This window comes from Chlamydotis macqueenii, chromosome 13 (assembly GCF_036417535.1).
Source record: "Chlamydotis macqueenii isolate bChlMac1 chromosome 13, bChlMac1.mat, whole genome shotgun sequence".
Taxonomy (NCBI): Eukaryota; Metazoa; Chordata; class Aves; order Otidiformes; family Otididae; genus Chlamydotis; species Chlamydotis macqueenii.
This window is the reverse complement of record NC_141568.1, coordinates 15,339,720-15,359,821: the sequence shown is the minus strand read 5'-3', so window position 1 is coordinate 15,359,821 and position 20,102 is coordinate 15,339,720. Positions and strand designations below refer to the sequence as shown.

General features: G+C 51.6%; 1 protein-coding gene across 1 annotated transcript in view; it reads right to left on the bottom strand.

Annotated features, from left to right (window-relative positions):
- The window catches only part of HYDIN (HYDIN axonemal central pair apparatus protein), a 151,833-nt gene that overhangs the window by 16,350 nt on the left and 115,381 nt on the right, over window positions 1–20,102 (bottom strand). The window contains exons 39-65 of the mRNA XM_086757793.1: window positions 19,573–19,746; window positions 18,188–18,396; window positions 17,328–17,480; window positions 16,849–17,032; window positions 16,239–16,380; window positions 14,850–15,015; window positions 13,475–14,089; window positions 12,793–12,999; window positions 12,173–12,375; window positions 11,814–11,996; window positions 11,462–11,581; window positions 10,185–10,344; window positions 9,913–10,085; window positions 9,259–9,457; window positions 8,243–8,342; window positions 7,605–7,704; window positions 6,945–7,113; window positions 6,430–6,668; window positions 6,132–6,246; window positions 5,655–5,859; window positions 5,058–5,293; window positions 4,274–4,425; window positions 3,221–3,413; window positions 2,526–2,634; window positions 1,687–1,983; window positions 957–1,099; window positions 395–613 (exon numbers count right to left, since the gene is read on the bottom strand). Of these exons, the coding sequence (XP_086613919.1) occupies window positions 395–613; window positions 957–1,099; window positions 1,687–1,983; window positions 2,526–2,634; window positions 3,221–3,413; window positions 4,274–4,425; window positions 5,058–5,293; window positions 5,655–5,859; window positions 6,132–6,246; window positions 6,430–6,668; window positions 6,945–7,113; window positions 7,605–7,704; window positions 8,243–8,342; window positions 9,259–9,457; window positions 9,913–10,085; window positions 10,185–10,344; window positions 11,462–11,581; window positions 11,814–11,996; window positions 12,173–12,375; window positions 12,793–12,999; window positions 13,475–14,089; window positions 14,850–15,015; window positions 16,239–16,380; window positions 16,849–17,032; window positions 17,328–17,480; window positions 18,188–18,396; window positions 19,573–19,746 (5,165 nt within the window). The remainder of the gene's footprint in view (window positions 1–394; window positions 614–956; window positions 1,100–1,686; window positions 1,984–2,525; window positions 2,635–3,220; window positions 3,414–4,273; window positions 4,426–5,057; window positions 5,294–5,654; window positions 5,860–6,131; window positions 6,247–6,429; window positions 6,669–6,944; window positions 7,114–7,604; window positions 7,705–8,242; window positions 8,343–9,258; window positions 9,458–9,912; window positions 10,086–10,184; window positions 10,345–11,461; window positions 11,582–11,813; window positions 11,997–12,172; window positions 12,376–12,792; window positions 13,000–13,474; window positions 14,090–14,849; window positions 15,016–16,238; window positions 16,381–16,848; window positions 17,033–17,327; window positions 17,481–18,187; window positions 18,397–19,572; window positions 19,747–20,102) is intronic.

Here is a 20,102-nt window from a genome sequence, read left to right as displayed (position 1 = left end):
TCCACCTTCAAAACAAGAGACAGAGCGCAGTGGATTTAACTCCTTTTTGGTGAAAAGGCACTGAACCAGATGAAGAGATTTTGACATCATAAAATGTGTTATCATAAGATGTGGCCTCTCATTCAACACAGGCTGCAAGACTTGAGCTTTTGGCAGAGGCCGAGAGTTTGCATGTGGCTAAAAGCCTCTGGTCCAAAAGACTTCCCCATCTTGTGTGAGCATATCAGGGCACTGTGCATCCACCTCCCCGCTAAAACACACTGCTGCTTAACCTCACAGATGGATCAAATGTTGGGAGGAAGCAGGAGCTGATTAGACAGCAGAGATGGTGATCTGCTGCCATTGTCAATTCTTTATCTGGAAGCTCAGATAGCTTTGCTATTGCGCTTCTTACCTTCTTCTTCACGGGCCATGTGGCTGCTGGGCCCCTCATGTCATCCACCCACTTGACAGTGCGCAGGCGGTCATCCCAGTCAGTAACCTGCTCTGGTGGCAGCTGGAAGGCGATCCTAACCACCTTACACTTTATAGGGTGCATTTTGAAGGTGACCGCGACATCCGATTTCAAGGTCACTGTGATGTCCTTAGCACAGCCAGCATGGAGGTGTCCCACCTAGGGAGAACCGGAGAGCCAAGAGCAAACTGGAATCACTGGCAAGGGCAGGACTGACAGCAAAGGGACTGATGTGCTGGGCAGATGTGCCAGGAATCTGCATCTTATTGTGTATTTATTTGAGGTTTGATAGGAAAAAAATACAAATAAAAGATGCCACCTTCCATGACATGGAGTCTTTTCTGCGGGGTCAACAGCCCTGCCCCAGCAAAGCCAGGGACTTTCACTCCTAACGTGGAGATGAAACGGGCTCTCACTGGTACGTGGTGACTCCCTGCTAGCTCCCAGGAATCTACTGGGAAGGGCTTGAGCAATGGGGAAAGGCAGAGCCGTCCAAGCTCACCTGGGGGGAGAAGTGGAACGGGGTGCCTGCCAGCCACTCAAACCGCATCGCCTCCACCCTGCTGCGGTTGGTGATCGTGAAGGTCATGGGGTAGGGTGTCCCGATGTGACAGTCCCCAAACTGGATGTGATCCACTCTGGCAGCTGTTAAGAATGACAGTATCTCAGTGTGCGGTGAGGTCCATCCGCCCCCTCACATGCACAAACACACATACATCCAACTGTTCCTCGCTTCAAGGATTCCTCCCTCCATGGCTTCCTCCTTCTGGGAGATGCAGTTCCCCATCCTACCCATTTCAGAGATATGCCCTGACATGGCCCTTAACACGTGTCTGCGCAGAGGGACGTGCCGTACAGCATGCACTGCCTCCGTGCACACAGCTGCTCACAGACCACTGGGTTCGGTGGGCACCAGCGCAGGCCTGGTTATATATAGAGGACACAAACTATCATACACAGGCTTCATCTCCATCGTACACCATGGGCTGGCAGACGTTCTTTCAGGGGTATTCAGCTGAACGCTGATATCTCTGACCCTTACCTGCCAGCCTGCACACTTCCCCCTTGGCAGAGGATTTTCTCTTGTGTTCTGAAGCGTGGCTGCTCTGCAGGCTACAAAAGGCAGCAAGATCTGTCCACTAAGGCTGGACCACACCTGCACTGGCACAGGGTGAGCAGAAATGTATCTTTCCCTGTTCCTTGCTCCATCTTGGCAGCCTCTCCTCTCTTACCCTCAATTAAGTCTTCCTCCAGAATGCTCTCAGTGTTCCCCTCCTTGCTGTCTGCCACTAGTCCACGGATGTTATCCAGCGTGAAGTCATCCTCATAGCCTTCACCCACTAGCTGAATGTTGGTCTCTTCATACGGGTTGTCTACTACTGTCAAGTGGATTGTCCCTTCCACACGTTGGGCCAGGATGGGTTTGAAAAGCACATCAAACTCTGCTGATTCCCCGTGATGCAGGACCAGGGAAGTGGTGTGGGGCTTCCTCTCTGCACAGCAATGGAAGTCAGAGACAAGTGACACAGCTGTACAGAGGAAATACTTCCATGGGGTATAAGAGGAACAAGAGGTTGAAATCCAGCTGCTTCCAAGCACAGGTTCTCCCACCAATGGTTCCAGACCCTCCTCCTATGTTCACAAGACTATGACACCACCATGCACATCACTGCTTAATCTCAGGTTAATGCCCAGCTCTCACTCAAACTGCATCCAGCCAGCTCCTGCCATACGTAAAGCTGAGTCAAAGAGTGGTTTTGGCTTTTGTTGGCTGGCTGTGGGCTCAAGGGTTGCCTCCATTCAGGCTGGTAACTCCCCACACGCAAAGACCTCAGACGGTCCACTGAAGTGGTAACAGTCTCCCACAACTCAACCCACCATGAGAGAAGAGAAAAACTTCCTACAATTTGCTAAGAGGAAACCCTGCAAAGAGTCCATATGAAAAACTAGGAGTACAGAGAGCCCCAGGAGAGAAACTATGTCTAACATCCGTCTGCTGCTTGGCCAAGCCAAGAGCAGGGCACACGTTTTCCCCATGTGGATGACCACACTTCATAGTTAATGAATTTACCTTCTCCAGGAGTGTCCTCCTTCACGCCTGCAGCTTGGTAGATGCAGTGTGTGGTGGGCCTGGCTTTCAAGAAGAAAACTCCCCCTTCATCCAACAGGTCTATCATCAACTGAGAAAAGGGAACACAGAGCACGACCACACTGGTGTGGGTACAGGATGGCACACAGATGGACACCGTACTGCTGCTGGTCCAGCACGGGAAACCCAGCACACTTCCCCGCTTCAAACACAGCTCTTGGCACAAAGTTTAAGTGAAATCAGACGGAAAAAAAAAGTGTTCAGAGGCATTGGGACTTAATTAAAATATAACCAAACAGGAGAGAGAGTACTAAAAGTAATGAGCAGAATGTAATTAAACTACAACTGAGTCTAATTAAAATGTAGTAAATTGGGATCAAATGCAATCTAATGGAACCAGGACATCACACGTGCCCACATGAGAACCAAAATGTGAGAAGAGAGACAGAGGGAAAAATATCCCACCAACTTTCTTGTGTTGTGGCTAACTGAAAAGGATAGGCTGGTTAGAAAAATCACATTTCCAAGAGGAACTCCCTTCCTGGAAAGTAGAAGTCAGTCATTTGCTTATAAAGAATTTGAGATCTGTTCCCAGGTCCACCATGTTTTCTGGGACCTTTCCTCCACGGGACAAGCACTTCTTCCTAGACCAGAGCATTCCCTGAGCAGATCCTCACCCGGACAGGTACGATGCCACTGTTTTGAAGGACCAGAGGGAGTTCTTCTGCATCGCCCAGCAACAGCTTCTTGAAGAGGAGCAGAGGGTTCCCTCTCTTATTGTGAAGGACGGGGCGCAGGACCGTCACCCGAGGCAGATTCCCATCTCCACTGATACTGAAGGTCAGCCTCTGTGCTTTAATTGCTGCAGGGCTGCAGGAGAGGCAGAAGAGAAGTCATTACGGCTGGTACTAACCCATTTCCCATTTGCCAAGCCATGTAGCGAGTGCCACCTCTGTGTTTTCCTTGGCTGGTGCTCCTGTACCCCACAACACAGCTCCCCCTCACCTCTCCCCTCTCAGTCAGATGAGAGCCATTCACAAGAGGAATCTGCTCTGAAGAGCCAGAGCCTTCCAGAATAACACTTGAAAAAGCATTTCACTTAATCAAATCATGCTGTACAGCAGGTAAATAATGAGGCAACCGATGAGAGATGGCAAATCCACTGGCTGTGGTGACATGAGGCATATGGAAAAGGCACAAACACAGCATGAGAACAGTACCAAAGCAAGAATGGAGAAGTAAATAAATAACACCGTCGGTAAAGATTATTTCCAAGGACACTAAACGAGGAATTGCTTATGAGGGCAGAAAGCTGACTTACCCTGTCCCAGTTCAGTGACTACAAGGTTGAGGAAGAGCAGGTCAGAGCCCTGGTACAAACACAGGTCCTAGGACAGAGGAACTGGGCTCCTCTTTTATAAGGGGTCCAATTGCTCCTCAACATAAAATGTCTTAATATACCCCAGGATCATCTCATTTTAACATAAATAAGGAGGAAATAATGCACGCTTGGCACTTGCTGGCACAGAAACCTCTCCATCTCACCCTTCATCCTCGTAAAGCTCCAGCTCAGGAGCTTTACCTAGTAGTTATTGCGTCCTAGATGATCTAATGCTAAGTACCCTACCTAGGGCTACTTAAGGACTTAGGGTTAACAAGAGGTCTACATCCTCCCAGAAGAGAGGCAGCAATCAGAAAGGTCACCCCCAAGATTTCCCAGGGTGAGTTACCTTGCCTGGACATCAAGGGAAGCCTCAAAAGTGCACTGGTAGTTCTGCATCGTTTGTGGAGTGAAGGTCACCGTAGCAAAGGCATGGGAGTGGCTGGGCACATGCATCCGAACGGGATCCACCTCGAAAATGTCGCTAATGCGGGTGTTAAGCTTGGGGGAACCCACAGAGCACTGTTAGGAGGAAACATCCCTCAATGTGATGCAGTCTTGTTCACATATACACAATGAGGAACAGCCCCAGACAGCATGTCTTCCATCCTGCTTCCCTGGACAGGCTCCTTCTGTCTCAGGAGGTGACTCCAAAGCAGTGCTGACCTTGCACAGGGAGCTCCCACAAAGCCCAGGAGTGCAAAAGCTTGCTTTGAGTGCTGGACAGCCAATCTAGCATACGTGGGAGGTGGGGACTGCATGGAAAACCTGGCAAATAATCTAGAATTGGCCTTTAAAGGGAAGGGAAAGACCAGGGAGCCTAATGAAATGGTCTGCTTTGAGCCCTGGCACATCAGTCTGGTAGAAGAGCCCCTTCAGTCTGCTTCCAAGAGATATTCAGAAAGGTTCAGGTCTCCCATCAAAGACCCAGAGGGGTGAGCCAAAACCTTGCTTGAGACACTGAATTCAACCCAACTGTCACCCCAGCATTGCTGCTCTCCCCTGTAATTTCATCTGCTCTGAGCTGGACCAGTCTGGGCAAGAGGAAGCAATGGATCTGGAGAACAAGGCAGGCCACCACACCACTGTTGCCTTTAAAGAGCAACAGTCACCACAAGGGCTCTTGTTCTTACCTTACTAGAGATGGGTTTGATGGAGAGGACCACATCACAGGGGACTTTGTCCACATTGCGGATCTTGAAGCGAGCTGTGGCCCGGTGCCCAACCAGAACATTGGTGAAGACAAACTTATTCTCATCTGTGATGAAGATGCCCTTGTCTCGCACTGTCTGCAGGATCTGGCAGAGGTTGATGTTGCTGCAGATTCGATGCTCCTCAAAGATGGACTCTATGTCGTCAACCACAAATGCTGTGAGCAGAACAGAGGGAGGGCTGAGGATGGAGAAGTCTCCCTGTTGAATTTATCTGGACCCTGATGGCCTCTCAGAGGGCTTAATAAGCCTTTTCTGCCCAGGTCACTGCAAAACTTGGGTGGCGAAGGTGGCTGTGAGGATGGAGCTCAGTCATCCTCAGTCTTAAAGGGCATTGCCTTCATTTTATCCTTCCATGCATCCCTTCCAGCATCTCCCCACTGGTGGACTTGAAAAGGATTGGAACCTCTGAGGATTTTACAACGGGCTTTAGGGTCAGGGTGCCTCTTTTTCCCAGCAGTAAGTCTGGGTGCTGATCAGCAGCAGGTCTGGCCATGGGACCGTGTGGATGGAGCATACCTGGGAGGCAGGACTCAGCAAACAGGGTATAGGGGATGCCAAGGGGATTGTCCTTGGGGTCTCTGTCGCTGATATCGATGGACAGATACTCCTTGCATGTCCCCAGTGGCTCTGCGTAGCAATCCACCGTGATCATCTGCTGGCCCCCAGGGGGGACGGTGCCAAAGCCAGGGTACACCGTGAACATGCCTAGAGTGAAGCGAGCCTGCAGAAAGAGCCCCAGGAGAGGCTGATATCTAATAGCCTTACCTTGAGCATCCCCAGCAAAGAGGATGTGATGGGGCCTGCTCCCCTCACTTGACCCCACAACTTCAGGTCTGAGCCACAGCATGGGACTGTCAGCAGGACTGAGCAGTTCCTGCCTCTGCTTGTGGCTGGAAGATGTCCCATCCCATGGTGACAAGGCCCCAGCTGGGCACAGCAGCATCCTCCCACTCAAGCTGCAGCAGCATGTGTTGGGGAACAGGAGCCACTCACCTGCATGAAGGGGTTTGCATCCTTTTGCAGCGAGTGCTTGCTTTGCCTGACAGAGGGAGCCATTCTGCTGAAGTTTTCACTCTCGTGGGAGCGGGCAGATTTCATTTGATGTGCACTGAGAGGAAAAAGCAGAAATGCCCATCATGCTGAGCTCTCCCTGCCTTTCTCTGATACCAAAGCTGGCCTTCCTCCTCATGGAGGAAAGCCTTCCTGCAAAGGCTTTCCTGGCAGCCTGTCACACACCAGCCATGCTGTGGTGCCTCCTCAGGCAGGCAGGCTGATGCAGGTCTTCTCTCACCTTTTCCTTGGCAATGGAGGTGCATCCTGGTCTGCTCGGTAGATGAGGAATTTAAAGTCAAGGATGCCTTTGTTCTCCAGCATGAAGGTGCAGGTTTTCCTGGTGCCATTCACCATGGCACCGAAGTTGATGAGCGAGGCAGGGTAAATGCTGTACTTGCTGAACACAGCTTTCGCCGACACCTTCACTGGGATGATGGCGATGGTCTCGCCTCCTTTGCTGACGCTGGGCTCAATCACCTGCAACCGGAGGAGGGGGTGGTAAATACAGCAGAGAGGCCAGCCTCTATCTCTGTTCACTGACCCCATCCCAGGTACCCATCAGCTCACTCTCTCCATTTAAATGCCTTCTCCAGAGCCAGATTCTCAGCTCCCCTTAGGAAGCATCACAAATAGTTTCTGAAAGACTTTGTCGTATGAGAGAGGATTCCCTAGCTAAAGCCTTCCAGAAAACACATGTCCTGCTAACGCTCCCAAGACACGGCATGGTAACACCACCTGGCCCAGGCAGCTCACCTGGCAGTGCAGGATGGGTTTGTCCTCAATATTCATTTCCATTTTGGGGTGGAAGAGCAGTTGGACCTGCACAGGGTGCTCAGAGACAGTCAGCATGCCCTTGTGCGGCTGGATGGTGAAGTGGGATGCCAAGTCAGGTATGTTGGTGTCTGCGGTTTCCAGCTTGAAACTGGGGAGAAAGGGAAGGAATGAAGAGCTCTGCAGTTAAAAGCGCAGGTGCCACCACCACAGCCAGGACTTTGCATAGGAACAAAAAGTAATAAAAGGGAAAGAGTCCAGCTATGCTTGGGAAATCCCAGATCTTCACACAGAGTACAGACAATCACGAGTGTTGCAAGCTAACCTCGACCCCGACTTTCTTCACTCCCTCCTTTAAAGAAACTCAAAGAGAAATGAGCTGACCCTCCAATGAAGGCAATGAATCTCAGCAGTGAGCGGTTTATATTTAAGGGTCTCTATTTCTGGTTCTGGCTGAGCTGTGAAGAACTGCTGCTGTGTGGCTGGATTCTTTACCAAAATACTTGCTATTAGAGAGCCTAGGTTTTGTATTTACCCAGACATGGCAGCCAGCATGGGAACAGGTCCTAGCCACGGACAGGATAGTGCCAGCCTGGGCAGATGGTGGCACCATGCATTCGCAGACCAGGCAGCTGGACTGACCTGTAAGCAATCTCGTACTTCCCTTTGTTCTTCAGAGTCAGCACTTGCTTCACTTCATCCAGGACCTTAAGAATTCCAAAATCCACACTGCCATCTATGCCTGCAGAAAACCCGCAGAGCAAGGTAAGAAATGGTGAGTATTTGTGAGCTGCTGCAGACCACACCAAGTGACAAGACAGGTATTTGGAGTTCTCAGGCGACACAAAACCCTTCTCAGCAAGCTTCTGTTCTTGGAAGTTTTCTCTAGCTACTTTGCTGCCCTTTTTGTTCTTACTCAGAGCATATCTGCAGGGTTTAGAAGCTAAGGAGCTCGGTTTCCATCTCCTTGCTTTCCAGCATAGAGCCAACAACTCTGTCTGCTGTGCTGAGCCTTCAGGAGTTGCCAACTGCTTGTTCAGAGCAGTGCCATTTCAAAGGTCCCAAATCAATCTGCACATCAAGTTGCACACCTCAAAGTTCAGAGGTGAGAGACTCGAGGCCTCTCTGTGCCCTGACAGTGCCTCACTCCTCGCAGCTTGTGGGATACGCGCGTTACGTATCCGTGCCATGCTTGCACGCTATCCCATCCCAAGCACTTTGGTTGCCCATCTGCCAATGCAACGCACCCAGAGTACTTTGTTTTGGGGGCATCCACTGACCTTTAGAAATGCTGATGCTCAAAGCAACATCATAGGCCTCTGCAATGATTTGGATGTTTTCAGTCTGAACAATCCCCAGGATGTCTTCTGCATCTGAAACCTGAGGCAGCAAGAAACAACCACTGCTTAGACCATTCTCCTAAATTCTTCTGGTAGACAACATACAAGTCTTTGTCTCTGCTGGCTGCTTCCCCCATGGCCTCCCCTGCTTCATGAGCATTGTGGACTCCCAAGCTTTCCTAACCTGTTCATCTCACGGGCTGACCTAGCAGGATTCTGCTGCAGTGGGAAACGCAAAAAGCCCAACTCTTCACTCCTGTAAGAAGCAGTGCTGCTGCTAAAGCAACCACAAGAAGCGTGAGGTGTCCCAGAGCAGGTGGCACTGGCAACCAACCCTCTCCTCTTAAGTCACTCAGTAGCCTCGCTGAAATGTGAAATGCAGCCCCTAAAACACGGGGAACAAAATCCCAGGGTGAGTTTGCTGCTCTATGTTAAAAGCCCCAGATGGACTCCAGGATGGACGCAGGGAGCATGCTGAAGTCTGGACAACGAAGCGGCAGCATTCAACCATGCACAGCAGCAAGATGTTGCAGCCTGGGCTCAGGACGCAGCCTCACAGCTCAGGTGTAAGCCCTGCAGAGGCGGTGGCTGGTTATCTGGGGTGATGGGGATGCTCAGGGATGCAGTGCGTGTTCTGGTGAACCCAGTTCGAGGCCGCACAAGTTGGGGTCATAGCACCCTTGTGTCTGTCAGGTCCATCTCGTCCTGACTCCATACTTGCCCCACAAAGCTCAGCTACAAGAGCCCCCTAGTAGTCAGTTAGTTTCCAAACTGTTATCCTTCACTGAGAGTCCCTTGCTAAGGGCATGGCCCCTCAGCAATGTGGGTAAGAAAGGAATCCCGTGAAGGCTCATCCTTTTGCCCTCTCTGCAGAGCACCCTTCAAGCACGGTCTCCATCCCTAAGAGCACAGGGCTGATCACTCTGCCCTGCCAGGGAGGGCACAGTCCCCCTCACCTCTAGTCGGACCATCTTCTTAATGCTGAGAGCCTTCGTGGCCTTGAAATACACATGCAGGTCAAACTCCGTGCGAGGACCAATGAGGCCCCTATCTTGCGACACGGAGAAGTCCTCGCCGAGGTTTTCCAGCCCACTGAGCCGCCAGGACACGGGCAGTGGGGTGCGATTTTGCAGGACCAGGGTCTTGCTGTCCCTCCTGCGGAGACAGGGAGATGCTCAGCACCGGCTCCTTGATGGTGATGCTAGCTTTGCAGTTGGATGCAACCTGAAGCAGCCCTATCCATGCGTCTGAAACCACACTTACATGTTTTCTGTGTCAAGTCTCAGAGCTGAGGTTCTCTGGGAGAGCTGGGTGCTACAAGTATTCAGCAGGATAAGGAGATAAGGAGAAGCAAACAGACTGCTCAGTGAACCAGCGGGCAAGATACAAATGCATCAGGATGCCCCAGCATTACTAGGGGGCTACAGAGCTTGTGGCTGTCATGGGATACCCAAGCCAGCAAGGAACGGTGGGCAAGGGACTGGGCTGGGAACTGCTGGGAGAAAGAGGGATGGTAGCCCAGCCTCCGATTTGAGCAGCCACACAGCCAGTGAGAAAGGCTGAAGGGGAGCTTGCTGAGACCTCTCATCCCCTGCAGCAGGATGACTGACCTGTGCAGCAGCAGTTTGTTGAAATGCACCTGCTTGGGGCTGACCCCCAGCTCCACCTGCACCCCCTGGCAGCACAGGCGGAAAACCACAGGCTCGGGGTTCTCCTTAACATGGCAGATGAGGTTGTCTTCCATGAGGCCAGCTGAAGTGGGGTACGCCCAGATGCTCAGCTCCTAGCCCCGCAAAAAGAAACACAGAGGAGCATTCAGTGAGCAGGAGGAACGGCTCCTGGGCACTTCTACTGGCACCTGTCCCATCTGCCCATCTCCTACCTGCTTCTCATTAGGTTTCAGCCTCATGCTGGGAGGGTCTAGAAGGAATGTGCTTGCTTTGAGATCATGCTCGAAGAAGAAATGCACCTCTGCTTCCAAGGGGGTGACATTGAGGATGGTTATCTTCTCACAGTTGCTGGGATGGTGCAACGCCTTGTACCTGTCCACAGAAGGGGAAAAGGCTGCACAGGAGACCCCGGGACCACTGCCTTTATCCCACATTGAGGAAAGCACTGTGTCCCAGCAGCGGCAGGCTGCACTGGAACACCACGGTCTAACAAGCAGGCTAAGAAAAAGGATTGCTTTCAGGGGCACGTTGCATGGCATGTGCCTTCATCCTTGCGTTACTTTGATGCCTGCCCCTATACTTGGTGCCTCCATCCCAGAGGTGTGATGATGCACAGGCCACGTAAAGACTGTTTTACAAAATACAAATTCAAAGGCGCCTGGAAAAATAAAAGTACGCCAGGCGCATGGGTTCTTCCCTCTTCTTTGTTGGGTTTCTATACCCTGCAGGATATAAAGAAATGCTTTTGAGAAAAGGTTTTAAAAATAGTTTAGCTTATCTCTTTCAAAAAAATCATGAGACTGTCTTGTATTTCATGGGTTAGCTGAAAGCCTGAGGGAAGGAAATGGAAAGGATTAATTCCAAAGAGGAATGCTAAATTTAACATATGACCCCTCTCTCAGGTGGGGAACAGAATTGGGAGTTAAAGAGTTAAAAAGGCAAACAAAAAGCAGAGAGCATTCATCAGCCTGGCTAAAGATCCTCTTTTGGTTTGTAAGTGTTTTGGCTTAATTTCCTTGGGTTGTCAAAATATCACTAGCTCTCCAGAGCTCCCACAAACATAAGAACTTCATTTCTAATATAAAAAAAAAAAAAAAAAAAAAAAAAAAGGCTCATGTTAAAAACAGAAATATGCCAGCAGCTACAATGACAACGTTTTTTTTTGGCAGACTTTATCCAGCAGTGAGGATCAGGAAAACGTAATTCCCATTTTTGTTCCTCTGCAGTCTCCCCTCACCACATAAACATTGATAGGTCAAATCATAAAGTCTTACAAATATTCCAGAATAATAAATGGTTTATAAATGAACCAGCAGAATAATTGCTCATTCAGTCTGTGGGTAGAGCTCAAAGCACTTTAAAAAAGCACCATAAAGTTCATTTCATAAGTGATGAAGCTAAGATGTGGAGGCCCTGGAGATCCCATCCCAACATCTCACTCCAAGCAGGCAGCGCATCAAGCTGCTCACTCAGGGCGGGGAGCACGTACCAGTCTCTTGACTTCCCACACAGCAGCGGTCCGAAGTGGAATACGCCCGTGTTCAAGACGTACTGCTTGAAGATGATGTCGTCATCCGCCTTGCTCTTCCTCTGGTGAGGAAACACCAGCCTGGGGAGAGAAACAGTGAATTAGGAGCTGTGAGATGCTCTACGTAGAAAACCTGGTCAGAAAGTCATAACTTTTATTGGTGGCTGAGGCACCAGTCCCAGCTCTGAGCAGGGGAAAAGATGCTGGGCTGCTCAGGCAGCATACTCTGCCCAAGCCAGAAGGTCACAAAGGTACAAGGGGCTCGGAGTTCAGGGGGGAGCAGTGCAGGAGGGTTCCCACAGACCAGCCTTACCGCGGGTCCTGGCTGATGGCGGGATACAGGCAGGTGCCCCTGCAGGTCAGCTGGTACAGACGGTTTGTCCCCAGGATCTCAAAATGCAGTGTCTGATCAAACTGGCCCAGCACCGTGGAGCTGAAGTGGACCCTCAGTTCCACCTTGCCATGGGCAGGCACTATCCACCGGCAGCTGCACAGCCTGGCAATTAAAGAAGAGGCTTCAGACATTGCTAACGAGCAAATGAGACAAGGAGGGAGGGGGGTCATGGACCTGCCATTCCATGGAGGCACCAGTAGAGTGGAACTGGGGACGATGGACCTCATTTGGCAAGACAGCTGTGAAGTAGAGGGATCACCTCCTCCCTCACAGCTCACCTGATGGATCTCCCTGGGGATGGGACCACGTCCGCACTGCTTTGGTCCACCTTGGGAGAACGTGTGGGTGCTCCCCTGCCTGGCCTCTGGAGACCTCTCCTGCCCCAGCCAGAGCTCCTTTTCTCCCTCACCACCTCCCGGCTGCCGGCAGCTTTCTCCTTCCTTGATCGGCCCCTGCCTGGGGTGACCTGCTCCTCTGAGGTCTTAGCACCAAAGGGAGAGAGAGAAGTGGGAGAGAGGTGAGACCTGCCCTGAGATATCCCCACCCTGGAAAGAAAGCTGGGGGTCTGATAACAAACAGGAGAGAGCATAAGTAACCAGCACCTACTGGTTTCATATCTGCACAGGGTCTTGGTCTTCCTTATTAGACTTGGTTTGCCTAAGACATCTCTCCCTGCCCAGGACCCCTCCTCACCCAGGATCCTCTCCTCAAGGAACATTGAGGAGTTTAGGTGATTCCCACCCCCCCCGCCTCATCTTACAGAACCACCCTGCAGAGCTGTCTCTTTTGGACAGACAGAAGGGATGCCTACAGACATGGGGCCCCATCACGCCTTCACTGCCCTTCCACAGTGATCCTTTTCCATCCCACCTGCCCGCCATGCCCCCTGCCCTGGCACCTCCACTGCAGGCACAACAGGGACATCCAGGAGACTTTCAGTATTCTTCTTTTCTTCCACAGTGGCACCTTCTGGCACAACAAAGGCAAAGTGCTTGAGGGCTTCTGCTGCAGGGGCCATCCGCTTCTCCGGGTAGTGGATCACGGAGTAAAAAGCAGCAGGGGGAATGGGAGGCCCTGACGGACCCAGTCCCAGGTCATCCAGGATCTAAAGCATAAGACAAAACTGTTTACAATCTTGTCACCTTCATCCTCACATTTTCTTAAATGTATGAGCTTTTGATGTTTGTTTTGTATTTATGTGGAGTATAGTGCTTTTTTTATACCCAGTGGGGTGGGCAGGCTCCAGAGCGGTGCCAGGACCTACAAGTGGGACCTAGAGAGAAATCTCTCCTGCAAGACTCAGCTGAAGGAAACAATGATCACGAGTTGCCCTGCCCTGGAACTGTTCGTAATGATTTCCAGACTAGGAAACTCTCTGAACAGACACGCTGCTTCAGAGAGCACCTGCTCTTTCCACTCATTCAAGGGATGGTGAGAACCTCCCCAGCCACAGGGCTGCTGTGAAGCCGTTGTGGAACAGTGACTCTGGGACAAGGCTCTGTGCCATTGTCCCCCGGTGGGACACAATGCAGCAGGACAGACCAGGACTGGCTCAGCACCTGAGCCTCGCAGGGCTTTACCTGTTCTGTCGCTGGCAGTTTGCCACTCTCCAGGATCTTCCTAGTCACATCTTCTGAGCTCAGCACCTGGATGTTCAAGGAGGGCACCCCAACATCCTGGCCTCTTGTTGACCCTTCTGCACCTTCCCCTTCCAGCTGAGATAACTTGCAGTCCTCAAGAGCCTTCAGTTTTTCCAGCCGCTCTTTCTCCCGGCGCTCTTTTTCTCTGTCCTTCCGGCTCCTCCGGCTGGATAAACGCTGGCGCTGGTCTTCTGCTTGGTGCTGCACCTCCTCTTGGTTCAGAGGGAAGAGCAGGACCCCCTGCACCCTGTCCCAGGATGACAAAATATGCACGACATCCTTCTGCGATACCTCATAGATCTTAAACCTCAGGGCCAAGTTCTTCTCGTTGTCACTCAGAGTCTTGGTTTTGGTTTCCCCCTGTTCTGGGTTTGAGGGCTGAACAACCATTGCCAGGCAGGCGTCCGTCAGGGGAACCTTGCTCTGCTTTTTCTTATCTTCCTTGTCACCTCCAACAGAGTCTGGGTGCTCCTTTACAGATCCCTTCTTGTCTACCCCTTCGGTGACATCCAACTGGTTGCTGGTGGACACGGTGGTGGTGGATGTGTTCGTATTCTGGGCAGGAGGAGCAGGGAAAAGCAGTGAGCATTTCTAAGCACCAACTCAAATGCTGTAGGGCAGTGATGATCTTTGGAAATGCACCTCAAGCCTTGTCCTAGACTCGTGCTAGGTACTTTACAAATTCCAATTTAGAAGGCAGCTGGTACCCAGTTTAGCTCAACTGAAATCAAACTCCCAAGTGCTAGACCGATGAGGAGTCCAGCAAACCAGATGAAGACTAGAACAGCTTCTCCAAACCTAATAGGGAACTTAAGACACCTCTGTACCCCTGTGCAGTCCTCTGGGCTCATTTCTGGTGTGCTGAGCATTGCCGTGGCTGGCTGATACTTTGGGAAGTCTGGTTGATAATGAATACCTAAGGCCTTGGGGTATCTCCTGCCAGACATGTAGGAAAAGACTCCACATCCCAAATGGATCATGGCTCAGAGGTGTAAGCCATGTGCAGAGTGGAGAGATATGCTGGCCTAAGGGCTTCATAGCGAATGTATGGAGTTATGCGAAACCACGACTCAAAAGCAGCACGATTCTAGAAGGGCAGCTCCTCAACAAACGCATGAGAGAACACGCCTGGTGAGGCAGCAGCACGATCAAACACCAGCTCTTGTTTCCCAGCACAGCCCCACATGTTACTCACAGCCAGGTACTGGTCCCTGGGACCAGCACCGCGTGTGGCTGCTAGCTTCTCATGGAATGGTACAGCTCAGCGAGAAGGTTCCCAGGGCTTTTACTCATCTCTATAAACACAATCACTCACCTGCCTGACTCCAGGTTGGCTTTTCTGCCCTGAAGCATTATCTTTGTCTTTTCTAAGCTCTCTTTTCCCCTGCTTAGATGATTTCTTCAGCTCTTCTTCCTCCTTCAAGTGTTCCAGCTCCTGCTGGTGCCTTTCCTCAAGCTCTTGAGCCAGCTGCTCCATCTCCCTGCAGCAAGCCAAAAAGAAAACATCACTACCAGAAATCTGGGCTCACTGCAATCCCAGCTGGTCCTGCACTTCATTCATTGACCCTGAGGCCTGGCAGAACCATTAGACCATCTCCATGGACTTCCCTCAAGCTGGGAAGGCTGGGAACATCCTAACCGAGGAAAGGTGCGAGGGGACCTCCAGGGCCAGTCAAAACTAGGCTTTGCTTTCATAAGGTCTAAATTGTGCTGCTTCTCCAGTAAGGTCCACCTGGGCACCTCCAGCGCACTGCCAAAGACTCATCCACCATCTCCCCGCACTGACACCTGAAGCACTCCTTTGATCTCCCAGTTTAAATCAGCTCACAAATCACTAACACCTACTTATCCCTGCACCAACACTTGGCTTATCCAGCTCTTCGCCCTGGGCATAGCCTGCTCCTTAGCAAGGATAATCAGAAAGCAAAGGCTGCAGTAACTCCCCTCCTGCAAAACAGGCTCTGAACAAACAGGTTTGCTTCTGGAATCCAGCTGTAACCATGGGAAACTTTTGCTGTCTGTCCTGGAAATCATGATTTGAAGCAGCCCTAGCGATCTCCTCCCAGAGTAACAAACTTTAGCCTGGGCTGAAAGAAATGCTGAAATGCATGCTCACTTTAAGCAGGTCCCCCTCCCAGTTCAACACTTGTCCTATGCATCCTCCTTAACAGGGCTTCTTTGCTGGATCAGAGCTTTCTCTCCAGGCTCTGCAGCTGAATGGGAGCCTAAGAGACACCAGCTTTTATGGCTAGCATTGCTCATTCATTGCTGGGAGATAGCACTGCAAGGACTTCACCTACAGCAGGACCTGTATCTAAATCAAGCCAGCACAGCTGTGCCTCACACCAACCCACACTACAACCCCTCTGGTTTGGTGAAGAAGTGGGATGAAGAAGATGGGAAACATCATTAACTTGAGATACAACTGCAGCGGCAAGGCAAGCACAGAGCCCAGCTCCCTGCAGCCATTGTCTAAGCCACAGGGCTCACCACTAAAATGGAGAGAAGATGTTCTCATCTCCCTAGAGGAAAGTTTTTCCTCTGTTAGGAACCAGGGAAGTGGCACTGGCCATCCTTGTGCTGCTTGTAATAGACACTTTTGGCCTTTTCTCTGTAACCCCTCTGAGCTCAACCAAGGTCTCTGGAGCAGGGAAATCCTTCAGGGACACTATCCTGGGGAGTTATCCATGGAAGGCTTACAGACCTCTTCTTCCTCTCACGCTGGACTTGTCGTATATTGTTATTAAATTGAGTTTTCTGCTCCTCAGTGAGGGCCTCATATTCGTCCTCATCCATCTCCGAGAGACACGCTTTCTCCCTCTTGGCAGCTTCTTCCCACTCCCATCCTTCAGCACAGACCAGAGGAGAAACAATTAGTGAGTGCAAGTTCTGAAGGAGCTGCGAGGATGCACAACTTCGTCCCAATCCAGCCTATCATCCTGCCAGGAGATACTGGGGAGCTCATATCCCTGCTCCAAAATTCAGATAATCCCCCAAACTACCGCCTGTCCGTGAGTTCCCATGCCTTGCCTGGCTCACGTGCACCAGCGTTGTGGACAGCTGGCCGGTGGTTACCGAGCCACAGCAGCTTGCACTTGTGCCCAAGCTTTAATGCTAGAGACTCAGGTGAGCCTTACAGCCTCAGCCCTGCTGTGTTTTAAGGAACCGTGAGCTGAGTGCTGGCTATGCTGAGGCAGAAGGTGGAAGGATTAATAAAAACATTTCTTACAAGCTCTGCTGGTGACACAGATACACATGGATAAGGCTGAGGGCTTGAGACAGAAGATTCGGAAGGTACAGAGATGAAGTCTCACCTTCTTGCTCTTTCCTGGCTGTCTCCCTGGCTTTCAAAGAAGCATAATCCTTGACCAGGTTCACAAAATAGATATGAGGCCGATTTCCGATAGCTTTGAGGAGGCAGAGGAGCGCAGATGCTGTGCTGCGTGCAAAGAGGGTCTCCAGGCCATCAAACACCACTCCCTGGTAGCAGTCACTCAACTGTGAGTAGAGTCAAAAAGGAAGAGAAAGTCAGCTACGGCACGCAGTGGCCTCTCAGTCAGTCAGTAAACTCAAATGTTTACTCGATGAACACCGGTCATCATCGTTCCAAGAGCATCAGCTCTGATCTTTCCCTGCACTCTGCCAGCTTTTAGCATCTGCAGCTTCAGCCAAGCATCCCTGCACGCAGCCCAGGACCTCTCCAACAGCAGATAAATATCCCCTCCTCTCCAGATTGTACCGCACTGCCTGTCTCTCTGTAGCAGGAACATATCCTTTGCCCCACCTCATGTACCTGCAGCCTTTCAGAGAGGATGGCCACCAGCAAGTCCTCAGGCAGCACACAGCTCATGAGGCCCAGCTCTCCCGCTGCGCTGTCGCTGATGCTCAGCCATCGCTGCGCAGGGAGGCAGGGAAGGGGTGAGACGAGATGAGAACTGGATAAGCCCTGCAACATTGAACACCACAAGAAAAACCAACCACTCTGGAACCCCCTGAACAATTCCAGCTGCTGGGTTCTCTCACTAGCAGGAAACTGGAACAAAATTGCGGGCCAGCAGCTCCAGGGGACAACCCTGGGGGTCACATCCTTTGGCCAGCAGAGACCCAAGCTTGCAAGCCCCTGGCACAGCACCCCACAGCTGTACCCTCCATCTGCAGCCACGTTAGCCAGGACTGCGCTTCGCCAACAAACTGCAAGACTCAGTTTTTCTGCTGGGTTTCGTTTCCACCCCACGCCATCCCCAGCCTGCCCAGCTGCATCTCTGCACTACACATCCCCACACCAGGCTCTGCGGGACACAGAGCCCCTTCACTTTTAATGGGGCCTGTAGTGATAGAACAAGGGGTAATGGTTTTAAAATAGAAGCAGGCAGATTCAGACAAGATAGAAGGAAGATTATTTTTTAAAAGCTGAGGGTGGTGGAACACTGGCCCAGGTTGCCCAGAGAGGCGGTGGATGCCCCATCCCTGGAAACATTCCAGGCCAGGTTGGACGGGGCTCTGAGCAACCTGATCTGGTTGGAGGTGTCCCTGCTCCTTGCAGGGGGGTTGGACTGGATGGGCTTTAAAGGTCCCTTCCAACCCAAACCATTCTGTGATTCTAAAACGCAACAGAAAGGTCTCATGCATTAACTGGTGCAGATCACGCTTCACCTGGGAGCCTGTCGGATCTGTTATAGGCTGTTTCTGAGACTGGGATGAGCGGCCATCCATCTTCCTCCTGCCCGCCACGGTGCCTGCCCGGCCCCGGGAACTGAGGGACCGCAGGCTGACTCTGTCCGCAGAGGTGGGCTGGCTCACGTCTGGGCTGCGCTTGGCCTCCGCACTCAACTGCAGGCCAAGGGAGACACCTGCGTTTTGACCTGCGGAGGGGACAGACGGCTCAGCGGGGCTGGCGATGGGCGCTGTGGGGAGCAAGCGGGCACCTTCCACCCCCACGGGCACAGCCTTGTGCCCTGCTAGGGACACAGCGCTTGTCCCCCAGCCTGCCAGGCACTAGCAACTCCGCTCTCCAGAAGCAGCTCCTGCCCTGCTTCCCTTAATAGCATGAGAAAGCACACCATCTGATACTGGATTTTAAAGCTAGAGAGCATTTAATGCACAGCCCTGTGTCCCTCCTAACAAATGTGCAGGCACGTGACATTGTTTCCACAATATCTCCCCTACAGATCCAGCCAAGGATTCATCCTCCAGGACTATCGTTTCCGTACCTTGCACCCATCCCGCATTCTCACATGGAGACTGTAACGCAGCCCTGTCCCAGCTATATCACCCATCTCTGCTGAAGCTAAGTTCTCTGTGTGGGATAACCCCACCCAAGACCCAGGCCCTTCTTCCTCCCACCAGCTTCCAACCCAGCCAGGTTCAAAGCAGAGCAATGCAAAACTTCCCTCACTAGAGCCAGGGTCTGGCCTCACTCTGCAGAGCTCGGAGCACCAGCTGCCCAATAAAATTTCCTAAAAGTCTCCGGTCTCACGCGGAGCATAGCACAACATGCACGAGCTGTGTGACCCGACAGCCTGTATAGGAAAATCTCTGGAGAAAAGAGCTCGTCTGCAGTGTTTCTCTCATCTGAAACTCCCCCGGGAGGTTATTCTTTCCTTCCTCTCATGTTTGTGAAGCCACGCTCAAAGCCAGTCCTCTAGTGCGTAATGAGCCACTTCAGAGGGCTTCTTCCTCGTTAAAGTGGGCAGCAGTTCTGCCTGATGGCCATGAGGAGCAAGCTGGATTCAGCTTTGAGGAACTATAAAAAACTAAGATACAGGTGTGCTTCACCACTCCTAGAAAAAGTAACACGTGCCAAGACACCCAGTGGCAGTAAAAGTGCCCCTGTTTAAGTCCTTGAAATAGAGATTTTTTTTTTTTTTTTTTTCCCAGTAACCAGAGATGTTTTATGAAATAGGTTTGCATTTCTACACGCCGCACCCACGTTCCCTAAGAAACCCCAGGGCTGTCAAGTTTCTTCTCTGGAGCAAGCGGAAGCGGATGGTCACGGCGGGTTTCTGAAGCGCTGGTCTGGGTCCAGCGTTTCTTCTTACCGGTCTCCTCCATCTTCTTGTGGCTCTGCTCGATGGCAGCCCTGACGCACAGCTCTCGGGCGCACAGTCCTGCTGAGCTGCTCCTGTCCGAGATGGCTTCTGTCACCACGGCATCAATGGATAAGCAGGCAGCACCATAGTATTTGGACAGGGCGACCGCTGCAGACGTCTTGCCTTGAGAGAGAGGAAGACTGCTGGGTGACACTTGCACGTGAGGCATTTTCAGGGACAAGCTCTGGAAAGCCCCCAAACAGGATTTCAAAGTTGCAAGGAAAGCAAGTGTCCCTTTAGGGGAGACCACAAGGGAGGTAGCTTGAGCATGATTAGAAGCTTTGAACTCTAGAGCCAGGTGGATCATCTCCACCTCGTGTACATCTGAGGACCTTGTCCCTCGTGGTGACCTCAACCCCGGGCCAGGACATTGTTTTGAGCCCTGTCCCACCACCATTCAGAACATTCACTAGCCTGTGCTGGTCAGTGCTGTCTCAGGCAATATCTGGGCACGGTTTGGGGGTCAGTATGGGCTAGGA